At 51.7% G+C, this 18,039-nt stretch overlaps 1 protein-coding gene across 5 annotated transcripts in view; it reads right to left on the reverse strand.

The window, feature by feature from the left end:
• Positions 1-18,039, reverse strand: part of LOC105748394 (H-2 class I histocompatibility antigen, Q10 alpha chain-like) — a 77,204-nt gene that overhangs the window by 10,561 nt on the left and 48,604 nt on the right. For 3 of the 5 annotated variants that reach the window (XR_007476773.1, XM_049708605.1, XM_033401620.2), the window contains exon 2: positions 2,377-2,484. Coding sequence is in view for 4 of the 5 variants with exons in the window: in XM_049708605.1 (XP_049564562.1) it covers positions 2,377-2,484 (108 nt within the window). In the remaining variant the exon portion in view is untranslated. Of the gene's footprint in view, positions 1-2,376; positions 2,485-6,248; positions 6,604-18,039 lie in introns of those variants that run through there. The other 2 variants (XM_049708606.1, XM_012535838.3) reach the window with 1 other exon arrangement.

Consider the following 18,039-nt stretch of genomic DNA (forward strand, 5'->3'; position numbering starts at 1 on the left):
CTGGTGGGAAAGGGAGCAACACACACCTGGTCGTTCTGTTAGGGCAGGTGCACGACCTTGCTTACTATGTAATGTTACTATTTATTAATGTTAGCTGCTTTAGTGGCCAGTTATTTTTGGTTAAAATGAAGGGAAGTCGATCAATATATATATATATATATTTTAAAATTTACGAAACACTTTTAAAGCACTTAGGGGCTGGCCCTGTCCTGAGCACTTTATAAGATGTTGGCCAGGTCATCCTCATAACAACTTTATCAGGAGGGTACTATTGTACCTATCTAGGACAAATGGGGAAACTGAGCCACAGGGAGGCAAAGCCACCTGCAAAGCTAACACCAGTAGTGAAAGGCAGGAACAGACTGCGCACCCAGATTCTCCAGGTGATCCTTGGCTTGCACCCACCCTTTAGTGAACCCACTTCTGGGTGACACTGAGTGGCTCGGGACACATGAGAAGGCCCCTCCCCATGGCATCTCTCCACTCTCTGCCCTCCCAAGACACCATCCTGGCTGCAATTTAAGATGGCTCAGCTCTGCTCATCCTGGCAGCCTAGATCATATGGCCCAGCAGGGCCCACCCTGCCGCCCCACTCAGCAAGTACCTTCTGAGCATCTACCGTTTGGCTATCTCCGAGGCCCTGGGGATGCTGGGATAACCCAAAGAGCCCCAAGTGCCTGCTGTCAGGAAGCTTACACGAATGTAGGATAAGCAAGATAAAGGAGTAAAATGTATGGTAGGCTGGATAGTGATAAGTGCTGAGGGAAAAAAATAAAGCAGAGATATACAAAATATCAGGGGAGGAGTTGAAAATTTTAGATAGAATGGGCAGGGAAGGCCTTCCCAGAAAGGAAACTATTAAAGAACTCAAGGAACCAGAATGTAAAGATCTGGGAGACAGAATTCCAGGTCTGCAGAGGGGAAAGTCAGTGCAAAGGTCCTGAGGCAGGAGCATGCTTGGGGTGTTCTGAGGCTGCTGCAAGAATGCAGGGGAAAAATAAAATGGTGGTGTGATTCAGTGTAGTAGGTGTAGGGGTGAAAGAAGGGGCGGAATTCTGAATCCTTCCCAGGCTTGTCCAGATGGTGTCTGGAATGGCCTGGATATAGCCCTCTGGCCTAGCCCTCCCTGCCACGAGGGCTCTGGTTCCTGGCATCTGCTCTGCCCTGGACTACTTCACCATGGCCTACATCCTGGCATCTGGTACCCATCCTGAGAGTCAAGGACCTGCTTTTAGGGCAAGTTCATGATTGTGACCCCCTCAGCTGACTTCCAGGTACCGCCTCCCATGTATCCAGGGAGGCGCCTGCCATCCCTTCCTCTCTGAAAATCCCACTGCTCTCTGCTCTGCCTGCCAGATGGTCTTGAGAGCCCAGCCGGCTCTCTGCAGGGGCTCACATCCTGCCATTCCCATCTTTTCCCCCGGAGGACCGTCTCAGCTGGGACTAGACTCCCACTTGCTAACTGGGCCCAGGAGGGATCATCATGCCTTGGGCTGCAGAGTGTGGCAAAAGAAGCCGAAGGAGGCCATCTCCTGGCTTTGGAGGTGATACCACCTGCCAGGCTGGGGGGTCAGTGCCACGCACTGTGGGACCATGGCAGGAGGAAGTGGGGGACACACAGCAGGCGTCCAGGGGGATCTGCTCCTGCTGTGACGTGGCCTAAGGAAGTGGCTACATGCCCATCATTGCTTCAGGGCCTGTTTGTATCATCAGCTTCCCACCCCCGACCCCCTCCACTGCCACTTCCTGGTCACTGGGCCATGTGGCCAGCCCCCAACAAGGAGCAGTCCTGCACCCGCTTTGGCCCAGCGTTTTACCTTCTCTGACTGTGGTGGAGGAGGGAGGAGGCCAGCCCCTTTCCCACTCTGCCCAAGAGACTTTTGTGCATCTGCCTCACTTCCCCCACAATCCACGTAGCACTGCCAGTTCCTAGCTGCGTGGCCTTGAGGAAGTTATTTCACAGCTCCAAGCCTTGGTGTCCTCATCTGTAAGTGGGTGCAATTAACTGACCTGCTCCAGAGTGCTAGAGCATTCGGTGAGATAATGAAAATAAGGAAGAAGTACAGGCATGGAGACCTCATCTTCTTAGTCTTAGAGCTTTCCTATTCCGAAGGGAGAGGTGGCCGTGGGAAGGAGAGAGCTGGAGTCGGGGGTGGGGAAAGATGACTGAGTGAGGGGCCAGCTCACTGGAGGTCAGGTCTCATCCCCTGGGACACCCTCCAAAGGCTCTGGCCTCTGTGTCCTCTACCCTGGCAGAGTTCCCCCACCCCAAGACAGTATACCAGATTCCAAGACTGTGCACACGGCCTCCTGCAGACTGGGGGCTCCTGGCCTCCACCATCCTACCCCTTGTTCAGCAGATAGGCACGATCTTACCTGTAGGCCATGGCTTCTTTTCCAACTTCAGGTTTGCCAGTTCTGCCATCACCACCTCTGCCCTGGCCGCCGGGCTATCGGCCACCAAGGGCAGCCCCCAGGGACTCTCTGCAAGGGAGAAACGGAAAAGGGAAGTATGAATCTCAAGGTATAAACATCCTACGCATCCTTGTGTCTGCTGGGAGAGATAGTATGGAATGACGATGAGAGGCACGTTGAAAGGGAAGAGGGATGTGGGGCCTTTGCCGCAGGAGTGGCTGGAAGCTCCCCCCGGCACCCAGGCACAAAGCCAGCAGGGCTGAGGTCTGGGCCTCGGTGCCAGGCGTGGTTCCTGAGCTTTTCAAGTATTGATTCGTGGTGTTTTCCCTGCATTCCTGTGAGGCAGGTCTTGACTGTTCCCACGTAGAGAGGAGGGAAACCAGGACTGGGCTTTGCTAGAGGTTCTCCATCCGGCTGCCCAACGCTGCTTTGACTATCCTGCCATTGATATGGATTTAGTGGATTTGGGGGTAAGGGAGGGCAGCACACTGGCAGGCGCTGAAAACTCCCAGGTGATTCTCATGTGCTGCCCAGGTCCTCCTGGCTCTGCCCTGCCCACCTGCTCAGCTGTGCCAGCCCTGACCTCTCTCCGCTTGCAATATTACTCATTTGACAAACATCTATTGAGCACCTACTACAAGCCAGGCACTGAGCCAGGTGGGGGTGTGTGTGGGGACAGAGAGACAGACATAGCCCCCAGGGAGCTCAGGTCTGGCAGGGAAGGAGACAATCGAGCAATTACACAAGCAGATCCAGTAAGGCCAGTGGGGGCTGACAAGTCGGGGAGCAGAAGTACCAGGTGCCGGGGGCATCCTGGGGCAGGAGGGTGCCGAGGTCAGGGGTCTTGTAGGCTGAAACCTGGGGGAGACCTCACCAGTGTGAGTTACCTGGCAGTAGGGTGCGTGAGGAGGGAAGGAAATTTGGGGCTCGTGTGAGTCTAGTGTAGTTTCAGAACTTGCTGCATCAGCCTCGCCTGGGGAAATGCAAATTCTTGGGCCCCAGCCCTACTGAGTCAGAAGCTCTGGGGGTGGGTCCTAGCTTTCTGTAGTTCAGCAAGCCCTCTGGGTGATTCTAAGGTTTGAGAACTGCTCTAGGCAAAAGCACTAGCACATGGGAATGCCTGGAATGAAAAAGAGTGTGGTGTGTTCAGGAAAACCAAGGTCAAGGGACGACTACAAATGCAAGAGATGAGTCTGGGGAGGAAAAAGAAGGGCTAGATTGCCTCTTCGTGCCTCAGTTTCTCCTTGAGGCCAAATTGGGTCAGGTCCTATGGGCTGGAGTTCAAGGGCAAGGTCTGGGCCACAGAAAGGGTGTGGCTGTGGACAGCAGGGAGGGGACCCTGAATCCCTGGCTTGGATGAACCTGAGATGGAGTGCAGGAAGGGGGAGGCAGAGTAACAAGGTCACGCAGAGTCACATGAGGAGGAGGGTGGAAAAGAGAAGAGGGAGACCAGAAGCAGTCTCAGTGGTCACGGCCCTTGAAGTTCTATAGGACTGGCCTCTGTAGTCCCTCCCCTAGCCTGCCCTTGATGCTGCTCCTGTCTCGGTGCCCCCTGGTTGCCCAGGCCAGAAACCCAAGAGTACGGCCCTTACCCTGCTCTCACCCCCACTCCCCAGGCCCTAATTCCAGCTTTGCTGTAGTAACCAGCTTTGTAATCATTTATCTCTACTTAATCTGTCTCTCACAGTTTTGATCCCAAGGGCCATGGATTAGTTCTGCCATCTCCTCTCACCCGGCCAGGACTCCCTGCCTCAGCTTCTGCCTGAGGCAGCATGGGCTCCAGAGCCAGCCTGGAACCCAAATCCTAACGAGCCGTGAGACTCTGTGAGACCCTGGGTAGCCAGTTAACCTCTCTGAGCCTCAGTGTCCCTATCTTTACCATGGGGATAATAATTGAATTCTTGTCATGGGATTCAATTCTAAGCTGCTATGAGGCTTAGAACTCCCTGCTGCATGACTCATGACATCTGCCCCTTGAAATCCACTTCTTCATTCCCCACCTCCTGCAGGGAAAGCCTGGCACCCAGGAGTGTTTGAGGGGCCTTGCTGGAGATGCCTAGCTACCTCCCTGCCATGTGCCATCTCTTTCCTACAGTTTGGCACGCACCAGGGTCACCCTCCATTCCTTCCCTCCTCCTTGGCTTGGGGACCTGTCCCCCTGGGCCAGCCTTGACCATTCCCCTCACAAGGCTACAGGGTCTATGCACACACACCCATGACCATCCCTGCCACGCAGAACTGGAATCGCCTATGCGCCCCTGTATCACCCCTGGGGGGAGCTGTAAGAAGGATCCTCAGGGGCTGTGTGAACCTGAGAACCAGGGCTGGTTACAGTCTTGGCCCAGAGACACAGTGTAACCAGTCCTGGTTTTCAGGTTCACACCCCAACTCCCCTGGGGTCCCTGTTCCAGGGACACTGGCCAAACTCGTCCCCATCCCTGGCTCCATTCTCTCCCCTGATCTCCTGCCCAGACATCCAGGGTGATTCTCCTTCAAGTGTTTCCTATGGGGAGCTGAGGGCTGAATCCTCCTGGAGATGCATCCTGTTGCGTTCAGGAGCCTCAACTTGGAGGGAAAAAATAACCTCTTTATTTTCACTAACCTCTAGCTGAAGTTTGGCCTTTCTCCCATGCTGAATGGAGGCAACAGAGCTCAGCAGGATTTGCAGAACCTGTGCTTTGGTCTCTGATAGAAGCCACAGATGTTTTCGAATCACGTGACCGTTGTTGCAGACACCTGGAAATATGCTTTACCCTCACTACTTCCAAATTCTGGGAATTGTTGCTATTAATGCATTCTTTAATGTGCTAACTTAGAAGCACATATATTACATATCACAAACTTATATTTCTATTTAAATTTTTTAGTAGCTTTATAAAAACATAACTGGGTTCCTTTGGAATCCTATGTATTTCATTTTTTGTGTTAAAAACATTGAGACAGGGTCCAAGCACAAAAAATCTAAGAACTCCGACTCTGGATCCCAGTGCTGCCACCTAGCGCCCACTCTGGGCCCTATTTTAAATCTGTAAATTGTAAATTTTGTGTGTTCTAAGAGCCGAAATGGCTTCTTGGACGTGAAGCCCTTGGAACAGAGCCTGGAATAAAGGACATCAGCTATTATTACTGCCATGATGGTGGACACTTCCCGCCTGTGCTAATAAACTTTCGGGCATCTGTGCGGTCAGGGTGGGCGGTGCTCGGTGGGAGCCGTCGGGAATCCCGGGGGAGGTCCGGCCCTGCAGTTCTGCGCGCAGAACGGAAATGGCTAAAGGATGGAAATTCCCCGCTAGGTCAGAAAAATCCTTGTTGCTTCGCATCACCCGCCTCCTCAACAAGGGGTTGCCTGGGCAACCCGAGGGAACCTCGCCAAGGAGCCAGGGAGACCTATAGCGATGGGCAGGTGCCTCGCCGAGCTAGCAGGCGGAGGCTGTGCAGGCAGCGCTCAGGTTCCTGCCTCCACGGAGCTTCCCCAGGGCCTTCCTGGAGGACCCAGCCCTGGGAACTGAGCGTGAGCGGCGTCCTCCAGAGAGGCCAAGGGACCCCCAGGAAGCTGTGGCGTCGGCTGGGTCCCCCGGGGTCCCCACCCTCCTGACCGCTCAGTCCGATCAGGGGTCTGAAATGGGAGGCGGCAAACAGGGGCCCTGCCTAGCCCGGGGCTCAGCGACCCCTGCGATCTTGGATCAGCTCTCCGATTCACCATCCGGCCCCCTCCCCAAAACCCAGAATAGCTTCCGCGTTCTTGGTGGATCTCTCCCTAGCACCGCCACAGGCGCGAGGCTGGGGGACGATTGGGGGTCCGCCCCGGCTCCCACACCTCTCCGCCCGGTTACCTGCTGCGCCCTCCCGCACCAGTCCCGACAGCAGCAGCAGCAGCAGCGGTGGTGGCAGCGGCGACCGCCGGTCCCGCGCACTCCCGGGACTCTGCGGCCGCCTGATCGGCAGCCTCACGCGCTGCCCCAGGGTGCCGGTCCCGGTGGAGTCCGTCTTCAGCTGTGGGGCAGGGGCCTCGTGCCAACGCCGGCCGCCGTCCGACCGTAGGATGCGTCCCTCGCCGGGGTCCGGGCGAGAGAGCGCTCAGTGTCCCCAGGGCCGCGGCAGCTGCGACCCCGCCCTGGCTCAGGTTCAGGCTCCGGCCGGGCTCTGGCTGCGGCTCCACCGCACGCACCCTGGGGCCCGCCCGCAGGTCCTTGATGGCGCCCTCTGGTGGGCTCAGGAAAAGAAAACATGAAAAAAACCCAATTGTTTGCGGTAATTGTGAAATACAGCACATATGCTTATTTCCTGCCTCACGAAACGAGACCACGAGACCAGGCAGTGAAGTTCAAGTTACAGCCATTTGGAAAGTCGGGCGGTGTCTGAGACAACTGTCATGTGATACGAAAACACCTGTGGTTTCTGTTGGGACCGAGGCAACGGTCCTGCTAACACCACTGATCTTTGCTACCTCTACTCATCAGGGGATGAATGGCTAAATTTCAGCTAGAAGTTAGTGAAAATAAAGGTTATTTTCCCCATCTGGGTTCACAGACCCCCTGAATTCTGACCAGGGATTCCCATGTTCAGGATAATAGTTTTCAGCTGGGCCTTTCCTGATATTTGAAAATTCATAGGAAGAGCTTTGGTGATCCTGATTGGGGCGAGTGAGGGGAGCAATTTACACAACAGAGGGAAAGGCCAGAAGTACAGCTTTGCGCTGTCTCGGGGCCACCACCCACGTGGTGTCCTGCCAGGCCAACAGGAGAGGAGAAGCCGGATTGCAACGATCTGAGTCTAGAGCACAACGTTTGTTGCGTTTTAATATTGTCAAAAGAACACAAGGAGGGGAAAGAATAGAGGAAGTTGGGCATCAGAAAAATCTAGTTAATCGAGGGACGTCCCTGGTGGCACAGTGGTGAAGAATTTGCCTGCCAATGCAGGGAACACGGGTTCAAGCCCTGGTCCAGGAAGATCCCACATGCCGCGGAGTAACTAAGCCCGTGCGCCACAACTACTGAGCCTGTGAGCCAAAAACTACTGAGCCCACGTGTCACAACTACTGAAGCCCGGGCACCTAGAGCCCGTGCTCTGCAACAAGACAACGCAATAAGCCCATGCACTGCAATGAAGAGTAGCCCCCACTTGCCATAACTAGAGAAAGCCCGCACACAGCAACGAAGACCCAATGCAGCCAAAAATAAATAAATAAAAATAAATAAATTTATGAGAAAAAAATTCTCACCCTTCACAACCTTTGGGTAAGTTTCATCTACCAATAAGGTCTTCACTGCTCTGGCCTGAGAGCTTTGAGGGGAGGAAGGAGGAAGGAAGATGGTAAACAGGCCTCCTTCTGTGGGGGAGTGCTGGCTACCATCACCTGAGAGCAGGAAGGAACCACAAAGTTCACTGAGCTGGAGCCCTTGCCCTCTCTCACACTTCCCCCACCTTCCAAGTTCTGCTTAGCTCACCTTCAGAGAAAGACAAGGCAAGAGAAGAAATACTAAAAGTTGTCCAGGTCCACAGTCAGGAGGGACACTGGGGCGTGTGTGGTGTGGAAGGAGAGAGGAGTTGAAGTGGATGAGGGCTCCTGGCCAGTGAGGATGTGAAGCTAAAGTGACCATGGTCCTGGCAACCTTATCCTGAGAATCCTGCCTTATGGCAGCAAACCCATGAAGAGGGTGTTAATGGAGGGGAAGAGAAAGCTACAGGGGGGATGCGGGGTGCTGGAGCTTCCTGCCAGAGAGTCTTTCCATCCACACCTTGGACCAGGAGGAGCCACACGGGGTACCCAGCTTTGATCAAAGGTACCCAGCCTTTGATCCCTTCCAGGATGAGAGAGTGCATTCCCTGTCCCTGTCCCCGCCCCGGTTTCTGGGGGCAAACCCTGAGCAGCGAATACTTGCACCCCAGGACTTCTGCTCTGGGAACCGAGAGCACCTGGGTTTTCACACTCACCAGCACCGTCCCCTTAGAGCCCCAGATTTCTGTGAGTTGAGGACCCCCTTTACACCTGCTTGAAATGCCTCACCCGGGTAGCCTCTACTGCTGGTAAAATGACTCTTCTATACATCTGATCTTTGAAGTTCTGGAAATTCACTAACCACAGAGGTAAACTGTAATCTACCGAGAGTTTAGCAAAGAGTTTTGCTTAGAAGATGTTAAAAAAAGACAAGGAAATGAAGGAAGGCTGATTAACTGAGATGACACACATTTGAGAGTGCAGGTGCACAGCAGGTGTTCCATCATGTTTGGAGCTGTTTTTTGTTTTGTTTTGTTTGTTTATTTTTAATTGGGGTACAGTTGCTTTACAATGTTGTGTTAGCTTCTGTTGTACAACAAAGTGAATCAGCTATATGTATACATATATCCCCTCCCTGTTGGACCTCCCTCCCACCCCCCCTTACAAGTCCCAGGACAAGACCTGAGTTAAGGCTGCTCTATGCCACCTGCCTCCAGCAACAGGATGGGAAATGGAGGAGGGTCTGGGACTCACATCGGAGGAGGCAGGTTGAGAGAGGCAGCATGGAGCCCAGCTGGGTTAGCAAAATGCACCACGTTTCTGTTCTTCCAGTCAAGGAGGCATTTTGTAAACAGAAACATCTAGTCCATAAGTGAGACAAGGGGGTGTGTTTGCACCTCCGGGGCAGGTCCTGGCAGCACCTCTCAGCTTGCTCTCCAATCCATTGAGTTCTGGTCACCCAGAGCCACAGCCTCATTTTGAAAGGAGACACAAGAGAAAGACAGTTCCTCACAGCCTCTCTTGTACACTGACACTGGCACTCAGGTAAACTCAGGTGAGTGCCTGTACACTCGAGGGGGAGGAAGATGCCCCCAGAGAGCCCCTGTGTCCTGCTACATCCATTGACGATAATGACGTCACTTTACCTGTGAACGGTGTTTCGCACACTTACTTTCGAAATTTCGAAATTTCATGTGGTCCTTGTACCAGTGTGGAGGTGCATGCAATTTACCCCCGTTTTCCAAGTGAAGAGATAAAGATGTAGACAGGTGCTGCTAGATGTGGAATCAAGACTCATGTGTCATGTGCACTTGCTCAACGTTAATTTCAAAATTAATTAATTTTCAGCCCTCTCTGTAGGAGGACAGCCTCTGTCCAGGAGATGGTAAAGCCCCAGGGTGGGCACTGGGATGTTCTTAGCCTAGTAGCCCCAGAAGACAGGCACGGGATAGTGCTTCCGCCTTTGCTGAATGAGGTGTTGATACTGTGGATGCAAAGTCTCTAATCACGGGAGAAGCAGTAGGCAGCACAGCTTGGCCATCAGCTCCACTGGGCACCGCTTAAACACTGATGGTCCCAAACCCTGCTGTTATACCTGGTGGGACCGTGGACACGGTGAGCTGCTGGGACGAGAGGCTGGAGGGACAGGTACCTGTCTGACCCACGGGCTTGCTCTGGTCCTTTGGGAACCTTTTCAGGAGGTAGACACACTCATGCCCCAGACCAGACTTCCTTTGCTTTTCAATGGCCACGCTGCCTCCCAGTTGCACTTGGTGTTGAGGGTGACATGATGGCAGCCATCAGTCTCCAAGTGATGTAGTCCTTCACATCAGAGCAAACTGACAAAACCCTTGGACGCTGCCATCAGCCGGGACCTTGAATCTGGCCATGAGCTGGAGAATGTGAACCCTGGAAGGTCCCAGCCTCATCAAGGGTGCTCTGGGGTGGGAGGTGGGGGGGCAGGTGAGAACCCAGGGGTCACGCAGGCTGCCTCACACACTGGTTTTCTGCTCAAAGCCTGAGGACCCTTTCAGGTACCAACAAACTTATTTACAACTCAGTAATAGAGGCATGATGTAGAAAACAAACCTATGGTTACCAGGGGATAAGGGGTGGGGGAGGGATAAATTGGGAGATTGGGACTGACATATATACACTACTATATATAAAATAGATAACTAATAAAACCCTGCTGTGTAGCACAGGGAATTCCACTCAATACTCTGTAATGGCCTATATGGGAAAAGAATCTGGAAAAAATAAAAAAGAGTGGATATATGTATATGTATAACTGATTCACTTTGCTGTACGCTTGAAACTAACACAACATTGTAAATCAACTATCCTCCAATATATATTAAAAAAACAAAAATAATGATGCATATTCAAACACATTGTCACTATTAAAATTTTATTATTGAGAATATTTACTATTTGAAAAGGTTTTATGTATATTTCATATGCAAAATGCAAAAATATGCAAAATAAATGTTAAAGTGTAAAAAAAAAATGCCTGAGGAACTTTTCAAAACGTGCACTTTGTGCTTTTCGGGGACATTGAATGTGGATGACTGGAAGCCCTGGAAGCCCTCTGAGTCTGTTTTATGATCCTCCCCTCTACACAGTGCTTTTAGGTGAATTGCCCATTTTTCAGGGCTGCTTCCCCCACCCCAACCTTGACAGCCTATCCCTCCCCAGGGTACTGGCACTGGCCAGCCAAGCAGGGGCCGCATTGCTGCCCCCTGACCTGCTGGGTGAGGTGAGAGGCCCTGGACCTCAGGCCTGGGGTCTCTGCAGCGGGACGCCGTGCCGCCTCCTGAATCACTCACCTTGGTTGTCACTGAGGTAGCCCATCGTGGCATGCAGGTAGTCCTGGAACAAGCACTGCCAGCCCAGCACCCAGGTCAATTCTACTCCCAGGAGGCTCCCTCCTGTCTCAGAACCATGGCATCAAGGACTCCACGTTCTGATGCTCAGTGTCAGACTAGGTGACCATCCGGCCCTCCAGGCACATGAAGGCAATGTACCCAGGTATGCTGGGCTGAGCCTCTGATGCCACACGTGCAAGAACAACAGGGAGTGGAACACTGGGAAGGGCAGAGGGTCCCATCTCTAGGTCACAAGTGACCTGAGCGGTTCTGACATCACCGGTTCAAGCCCTTTGCGTGATCCCCACTTTAGAGATGAGGACACAGAGGCACAGAGAGGTTAGGACCCTGCTCATGATCACAGAGCTGGGAAGCAGTAGTGCTGGGTTAGAAGCCAGGCCATGAGGTTTCAGAGCACACAGAGGATCCCTGCAAACCTGGAGGGAAACCGCAGTGATTTTGCCACCACACTCCCACCCCTCAAGGACTCAGAAGCCCTGGGGTCCAGCCCCGGGTCGGTCCTTGCTAACCGTGTAACTTGGACACCAGTCTCTGAAATACTAAATCTCTTTTCTTTTTGAGGCAGGTGGGTGGGCAGTGACTTGGGTGAAGGGCTGGCTGGGGACCGGAAGACGTGGGTATACACAGAGCTGCACAATGGGAGATGTGTCACCAGCAGCAGAGCTGGGCTCTGGGGCTTCCCCAGGACCTAGGAGTCCTGGGGAATCACACAGGACTCCGTATCTCTCTACATCTTGCTGCACCTAAAATCCGGTAAGAAGGAAAGCAGACAGGGAGGGGAACAAAAGTCACACTGGGAGGGTTTGGACAAGGGGAAGCAGAGGACAGGGGTCTATCCAGGTTCCTTCCTCTAGAGATGGCCCCTTCTCGGAGGCCACCATCTACTCTTGAACTGATTTCAGCTGCTCAATCCTCCACCTCCCAGTGTGCGCAGTGCTGTCAACCCTCAGGAGGTGACGAAATAGGGGTTGCCCGGGAAACCTAACTGAGGTGAGTTATACTTGGGAGGAGAAGCAGGGTCAGGGAATAGCCAGGCTCCTTTAGAAATGTATTCTAGGGACAGATCTGTTGCAGGAAGGGGGACCCCCTTCCAGGGCCCAAGAGTGGGCTCTTGTCTAACACTCGGAAATGAATTACCTGAGGAGACACACGTACTGACAAAGCAAAAGACTTTATTGGGAAGTGGCACCTGGGTTGAGAGCAGCAGGGTAAGGGAATCCAGGAGAGCTGCTCTGCCACGTGGCTTACAGTCTTGGGTTGTATGGTAATGGAGTTAGGTTTTGGGTTGTCTCTGGGCAATCATCTTGCTTGGCCCATATTTGGTTTGACTCAGGGTCCTTCCTGGTGGCACACATCTCTCAGACAAGATGGATTCCAGTGAGGAGGATTCTGGGAGGTCGGTAGGACACAGGGACTGGTGTCTCCTCCCTCCTTTCGGCTGCTCCCAGATTCTTCCGGTTAGTTTTCAGTGGTAGCACGGCATTCATTATCGGGACCTCTTGTTGCGAGACAACTCATGCAAGCGGTTATCACTGTTCCTGGCCAAGGAGGGAGGTTTCAGTCAACGGTTCTGTAACAGATCCATCAACACTGGGAAAGAGTCTTTTCCCCACAGGGGGTGTCCTGGAGACCTAGGAACAGGTGTTGACAGAGTGGTGGGATTTTGGAGAGAGCCCCGGAGACTAGCTACTGGCCAGAGGAGCCTGGAGCCCAGGATGGAGTAAGGGAGGCACTACTCTGGTTTACCTCTTTTCTCCACTGGGCCTTCCTGGATCCGCTGTCATGCCTTCCAGGTGGTGGTAAATGAGGCAGAAGCAGGAAAAGCATCACCCTCCTTGCTTGTGTTGTTAAGAGGTTGCTTCTCGCTGGTCTCTGCTTTGAGCTGTAGATGCAACAGGGGTAGCAGCTGGTGTAGGGAATGCAGCAAGTGTGTAAGCAAGAGTTTTCTAAGAGTTAGAGCAGGCAGATTGCTAGATATGAGCAGAGAAAAGGGGGGTCATGGGCCAGGTGGCAGGAAACCATACATCTTGTGGTGACAGGGGTCCTAGAGGCAGACAAAGAAAGGTGGCAAAGGTGGGAATCTCTGGGGGTCAGAATGTAACCTTTTGCTCATTATGCCCTCATTACAGTAAAATTAGCCTTGCAGATAAGAAGTTCCCTTCATGCACTGAAACCATGACACTTCTGATCAAGATCAAATAAGAACTAAAATCCCTCCTCCACTTGGGAAGGTGGAGCTGGGATGAAAATTAGGAAGTATCAATACAATAAACCCCCTCCCCTCCTCAATGGATATTCTGCCCAAACATTTTTACACATCATAGAACCAGTTTGCCGAAGGAATTCAGGGCAGCTACTCACACGAGCCTGCTCGCTCTCCCTTCTGAGAGTGTACGATTCTTACCGAAATGCAAGTCCGTGTGCCCGACGCATGGTGAGGCCAAACAACCCCAAAACACAGAGTTTGGAACACAGAAAGGTTTATTACAGGGCCATGCAAGGAGATGGGTGGCTCATGCCTGAAAAACCCCAAACTCCCCGAAAGCTTTCAGCAAAGCACTCTATAGGAAAGGTGAGGGAGAGGTGTGGTTAGTTGTTGCAAGCTTCTTGGTGTCGGCTCCTTTGTTCTTTTTTTTTTTTTTTTGTGGTACGCGGGCCTCTCACTGTTGTGGCCTCTCCCGCTGTGGAGCACAGGCTCCGGACGCGCAGGCTCAGCGGCCATGGCTCACGGGCCCAGCTGCTCCGCGGCATGTGGGATCCTCCCGGACCGGGGCACGAACCCGTGTCCCCTGCATCGGCAGGCGGACTCCCAACCACTGCACCACCAGGAAAGCCCAGCTGCTTTGTTCTTAAGGTCAGGTCATGGTCAGGTAAGGATGTTCCTGTAAATCTCCACCAAACAAATGTAGCTTTCTGTTCTGACAGGAAAGGGCAAGGTCCCAAGGCACAACTCTCATCCTCCGAGATCCAGGCGTGGCTAAGAGAAGGAGGTCCCTGCGGGGGCAGGGGCAGTGGTTCCCCTGCCCCAGAGAATTTGTCCAGCACCCAGTCTGGGTCTTCCCACCATCACCCAGGCCTGGCTGGAGAGGCAGATCTCAGTTGGAAGCTCCCTCAGGGCCAGGTCCCCAGACCCTGCCCGGCTGTCATCACTGAGCGAGCCAGGTGTCCAGGACCCAACTGGCCCTCAGGCTCCTCAGGCCACCCAAACAGTGCCAGGTCCCCCAGACTGTGTCCCATGCAAACTGTCACTGCCATTAGGTCACAGAGACATGGATGGAGGAGAGGTTCCCCGCCGCCTCAGGGCCTCGGCCCAGGCTGTGGACAGTCTTGGCAGGGGCCCTGGAGGCCTGCAGGACACACCCACAGCCTGTTCTCTGGGCCCTCCAGCTCACTGGGCCGGCTGGAGGCTGGGTGAGCTGGAGGGCCCTGGGGAAGAAGGTTGGGATCTGCCTCTTACCTCACTCTCCACCCGACTACCAACCACTCCCCAGACCATTTGTTCAATGCCCCTCTAACAGTCGCTCATTGACAATTGCTCACTTGGGGGCGGAGCCCACTGCAGCGCTGACCAATGGCTGAATGGTGCTGACCAATGGCTGAGCAGGACCTCTAATTCTGCTCTAACCATCGGCCATTAATGGTCTCCCAATAACCGTTGCCTGGTAACGGAGTAGGGGGGTGGGTAACAGCATGCAGCAATGGCTGTGCACTGCAGCGCTCTATTACACCTTCACTTAATAAATCCTCACTTTGCTTTCTTGGCCTCCATGTTTTGTCTCTGAATTCTTTCTGCGATGAGACAAGAACCTACTCTCTGCTAATACAAGTGGCACAATGTTACATACACAAACACAAGGTCGGATTTACCATCCTCTAGTTCAGCTTTATTGCTACTGGTAGAGGGGATCCTGGGGAATGTGGGTGACTGCAGTAATAACTGTAAGAGCAACTGCCTGAGATGACAGTTGTGACTGCAAGGACTATTTTACTACTTTAATACACTGTGTATGGAAATTGCTTTAGCTAATGAGGAAAGAGACTGAGACTGAAATCCTTCCCAGAGAGCTGGGCAGACCACATGCAGACCTGATCCCACTACACCAGACTATCACTGACCTACAGGTACTACTGTAGTATTAATGGACAAGATCTTAGAGGAAACTGGGCCACCCTCACTTCTCAACCCTGTGCTGAGGTCAGGCCCAGAGCCTGCCCTACTGGGTGCAGAACCCCTGGGGGCTGTGAGACAAATACAAGGCTAGCGGGGGAGGGGATCATATCATACTTCCTTAAGAGTGTTAACTGCATCCTTTGAGCAGCTGGAAGCACTGGAGGCGGAAGAATAACAACTTATTACAACTTGAAATAGAAATCACTTGTGTAGTTGCCCTAGGCCTCCCTTCCTAAAAACTACATTTGCTTGTCAAAAGCATTTGTATTTAGAAACATTTCAAGAACACATTAAAGTAGAAAGAAGAATATAATGACCTCTCCTTACACCCATCACCCAGGTTGCATAACTACCACATTTACTTCACCCTGATGCCGAAAACTTGGCCTCTGTGCACCAGTGCTGAATCGAATCTCAGAGACAGAGTTTTGGGTGAAGTAGAAAAGAAAAGCTTTATTGCTTTGTCAGGCAAAGGGGGACACAGCAGGCTCATGCCCCTCAAAACTGTGTGTCCCAACCTGGGAGGATCTGGTGAGGAGTTTTTATAGCAGTGGTTCAAGGGTGGGGTTGCTGATAAGATTAAGGTGTATGCAGGACCTGCACTCCTTTAATCTGGTCTCAGGTAATCTCTTGACAACCTTCTGTGGTTCTTGAGGTTATCAAACTGTGACCTTTTCTCTGGAGTGAAGAATACTTCATCAAGTAGTTAACATCTTCCATTTGGTGGGGGTTTTAGTTTGGCAGAACAGATGAAAGATATTGTTATGTATAGCCCTTGATGGGGAATGAGGACCCTGCCCCAAGGCTGCACTGTTGTTTCTGGACTGCTCCTCCCTTGTCTCAGCAAACACCCTCCCCCACCAACCGGTGTTCTCTGATTAACAACTGTTTGATCCTGCCCTTTGAAACTCAGGGAAGGTCATGGAGGCTGAATGGAACCTATTTCCTACAAACAAGAAATGGGGAACACAGAATGGCTTTTATGCCCAGGAGCCCCTCAGGGTCCTGCTTGGTTACAGGACCTTGTCACATTAAACAAAATTAACAGTTATCCTTTGTATTGCTTAATGCCAGATGCATAATTTAATTTTCATAATGGATGTAAATATGTCTTTTTTATAAAAGCATTTATTTATTTATACAATTTTTAAAGGTCACACACCATTTACACTTATTACAAAATATTGGCTATATTCCGTGTTGTACAATACATCCTTGCAGCCCATCTTACACCCCGTATTTTGTACCTCCCATAAATATGTCTTTTAGAGCACGTTTTTGGAATCAGGATGTAAATAAGGCCCATTCAGACCGCTTCTGTATGTACCCCCATGCTGAAGCTGAGCAGAGTCCTGTGGGGCCCTCCTGGGCACAAAAGCCTTTCCAGGTCCCCCATTTCTTATTTTTGGGAAAGAACTTAAGCATCCTAGACCTTTCCTGAGTTCCAAAGGGCAGATTCAAACAGCTACTAATCAGGGAATTAGGGAATGCTGAAACAAAGACATTTGCCGAACAGTCAAGAAACTGTAGTGTAGCGATTAAAGCAGGATCCTGGTTCCTCCTCACGAAACATACATAACAGGGCTTCCCTGCTACTGCCGTGGTTAAGAATCTGCCTGCCAATGCAGGGGACACGGTTTTGAGCCCTGGTCTGGGAAGATCCCACATGTCACAGAGCAACTAAGCCTGTGCGCCACAACTACTGAGCCTGCGCTCTAGAGCCCGCAAGCCACAACTACTGAGCCCATGCACCACAACTACTGAAGCCTGCACGCCTAGGGCCCGTGCTCCGCAACAAGAGCAGCCACCACAATGAGAAGTCCGCGCACCGCAACGAAGGGTAACCCCCGCTTGCCACAACTAGAGAAAGCCCATGTGCAGCAACGAAGACCCAGTGCAGCCAAAAATAAATTTAAAAAAAAAGGAATATACATAACAGTATATTTGAGTCCTTCTTCAGGAACTAAGGCCCCCACCCAGTTGGAGGATGGTAACTTCAGGCTGAGCACAAGATTCCTGGAGCACCGCCCTGTTACCTCACCACCAACTAATCAGAAGAAATAACCCTGCAACCCTCATGCCGAATTTTACCTATAAAAACTTCTCCCCCCAAACCATCAGGGAGTTCAGGGTTTTTTAGAGCATGAGCCACCCATTCTCCTTGCATGGTCCTGCAATAAACCCTTCTCTGCTCCAAACTCCATGTTTCAGTTTGTTTAGCATCACTGTGCATTGGGAACATGAACTTGTGTTCAGTAACAATACTAGGGACTCCTTCTCATGGTATTTTCTTCTCATGGAAGTGAGCTCTAGAGTCTACTTTTGCTTTCTGTTTCCTAATAATCATTGTAATTGAAAGAGACTGCATTTGCTCGCTATTTATCAGATGTTGTTTATAACTTGTTTATAACAGATGTTGTTTATAACATTCTTGTCCCTGGAAATGCTGAGGATAGAACTTGGGATGTTTCCCTTGTTGACTGTGTAGACTGAAAAAATACGTGCAACCTAAAAGTTGAGAGTTATGTTTTATTCGGTGGAAAGTTTTAGGACTTAAGCCCATGAGGCAGCATCTCATATAACCCTGAGAGGACTGCTCTGAGGAGGTAGTCTGAACATCAAAAGATTACTGTAAATGAAAGAAAACCAGGTATCCCAAGTTAAGGAATTTAGTGCTTTTCTATGTATGGGAAGATGCAAGAGTCTGGGCTCGCTGAAATCATTCCTTTGATATGCACCTGAGCCATCTGGGGCCAGTATCCTGTGTTTTCACATGCTGAGTTTCCTCAGGGCTCACTGTGGGGAGGGGCTGCAGTCTGACAGCTGCTAGATGGCAGGTATTCTTC

This window comes from Orcinus orca, chromosome 3 (genome assembly GCF_937001465.1).
Source record: "Orcinus orca chromosome 3, mOrcOrc1.1, whole genome shotgun sequence".
NCBI lineage: Eukaryota > Metazoa > Chordata > Mammalia > Artiodactyla > Delphinidae > Orcinus > Orcinus orca.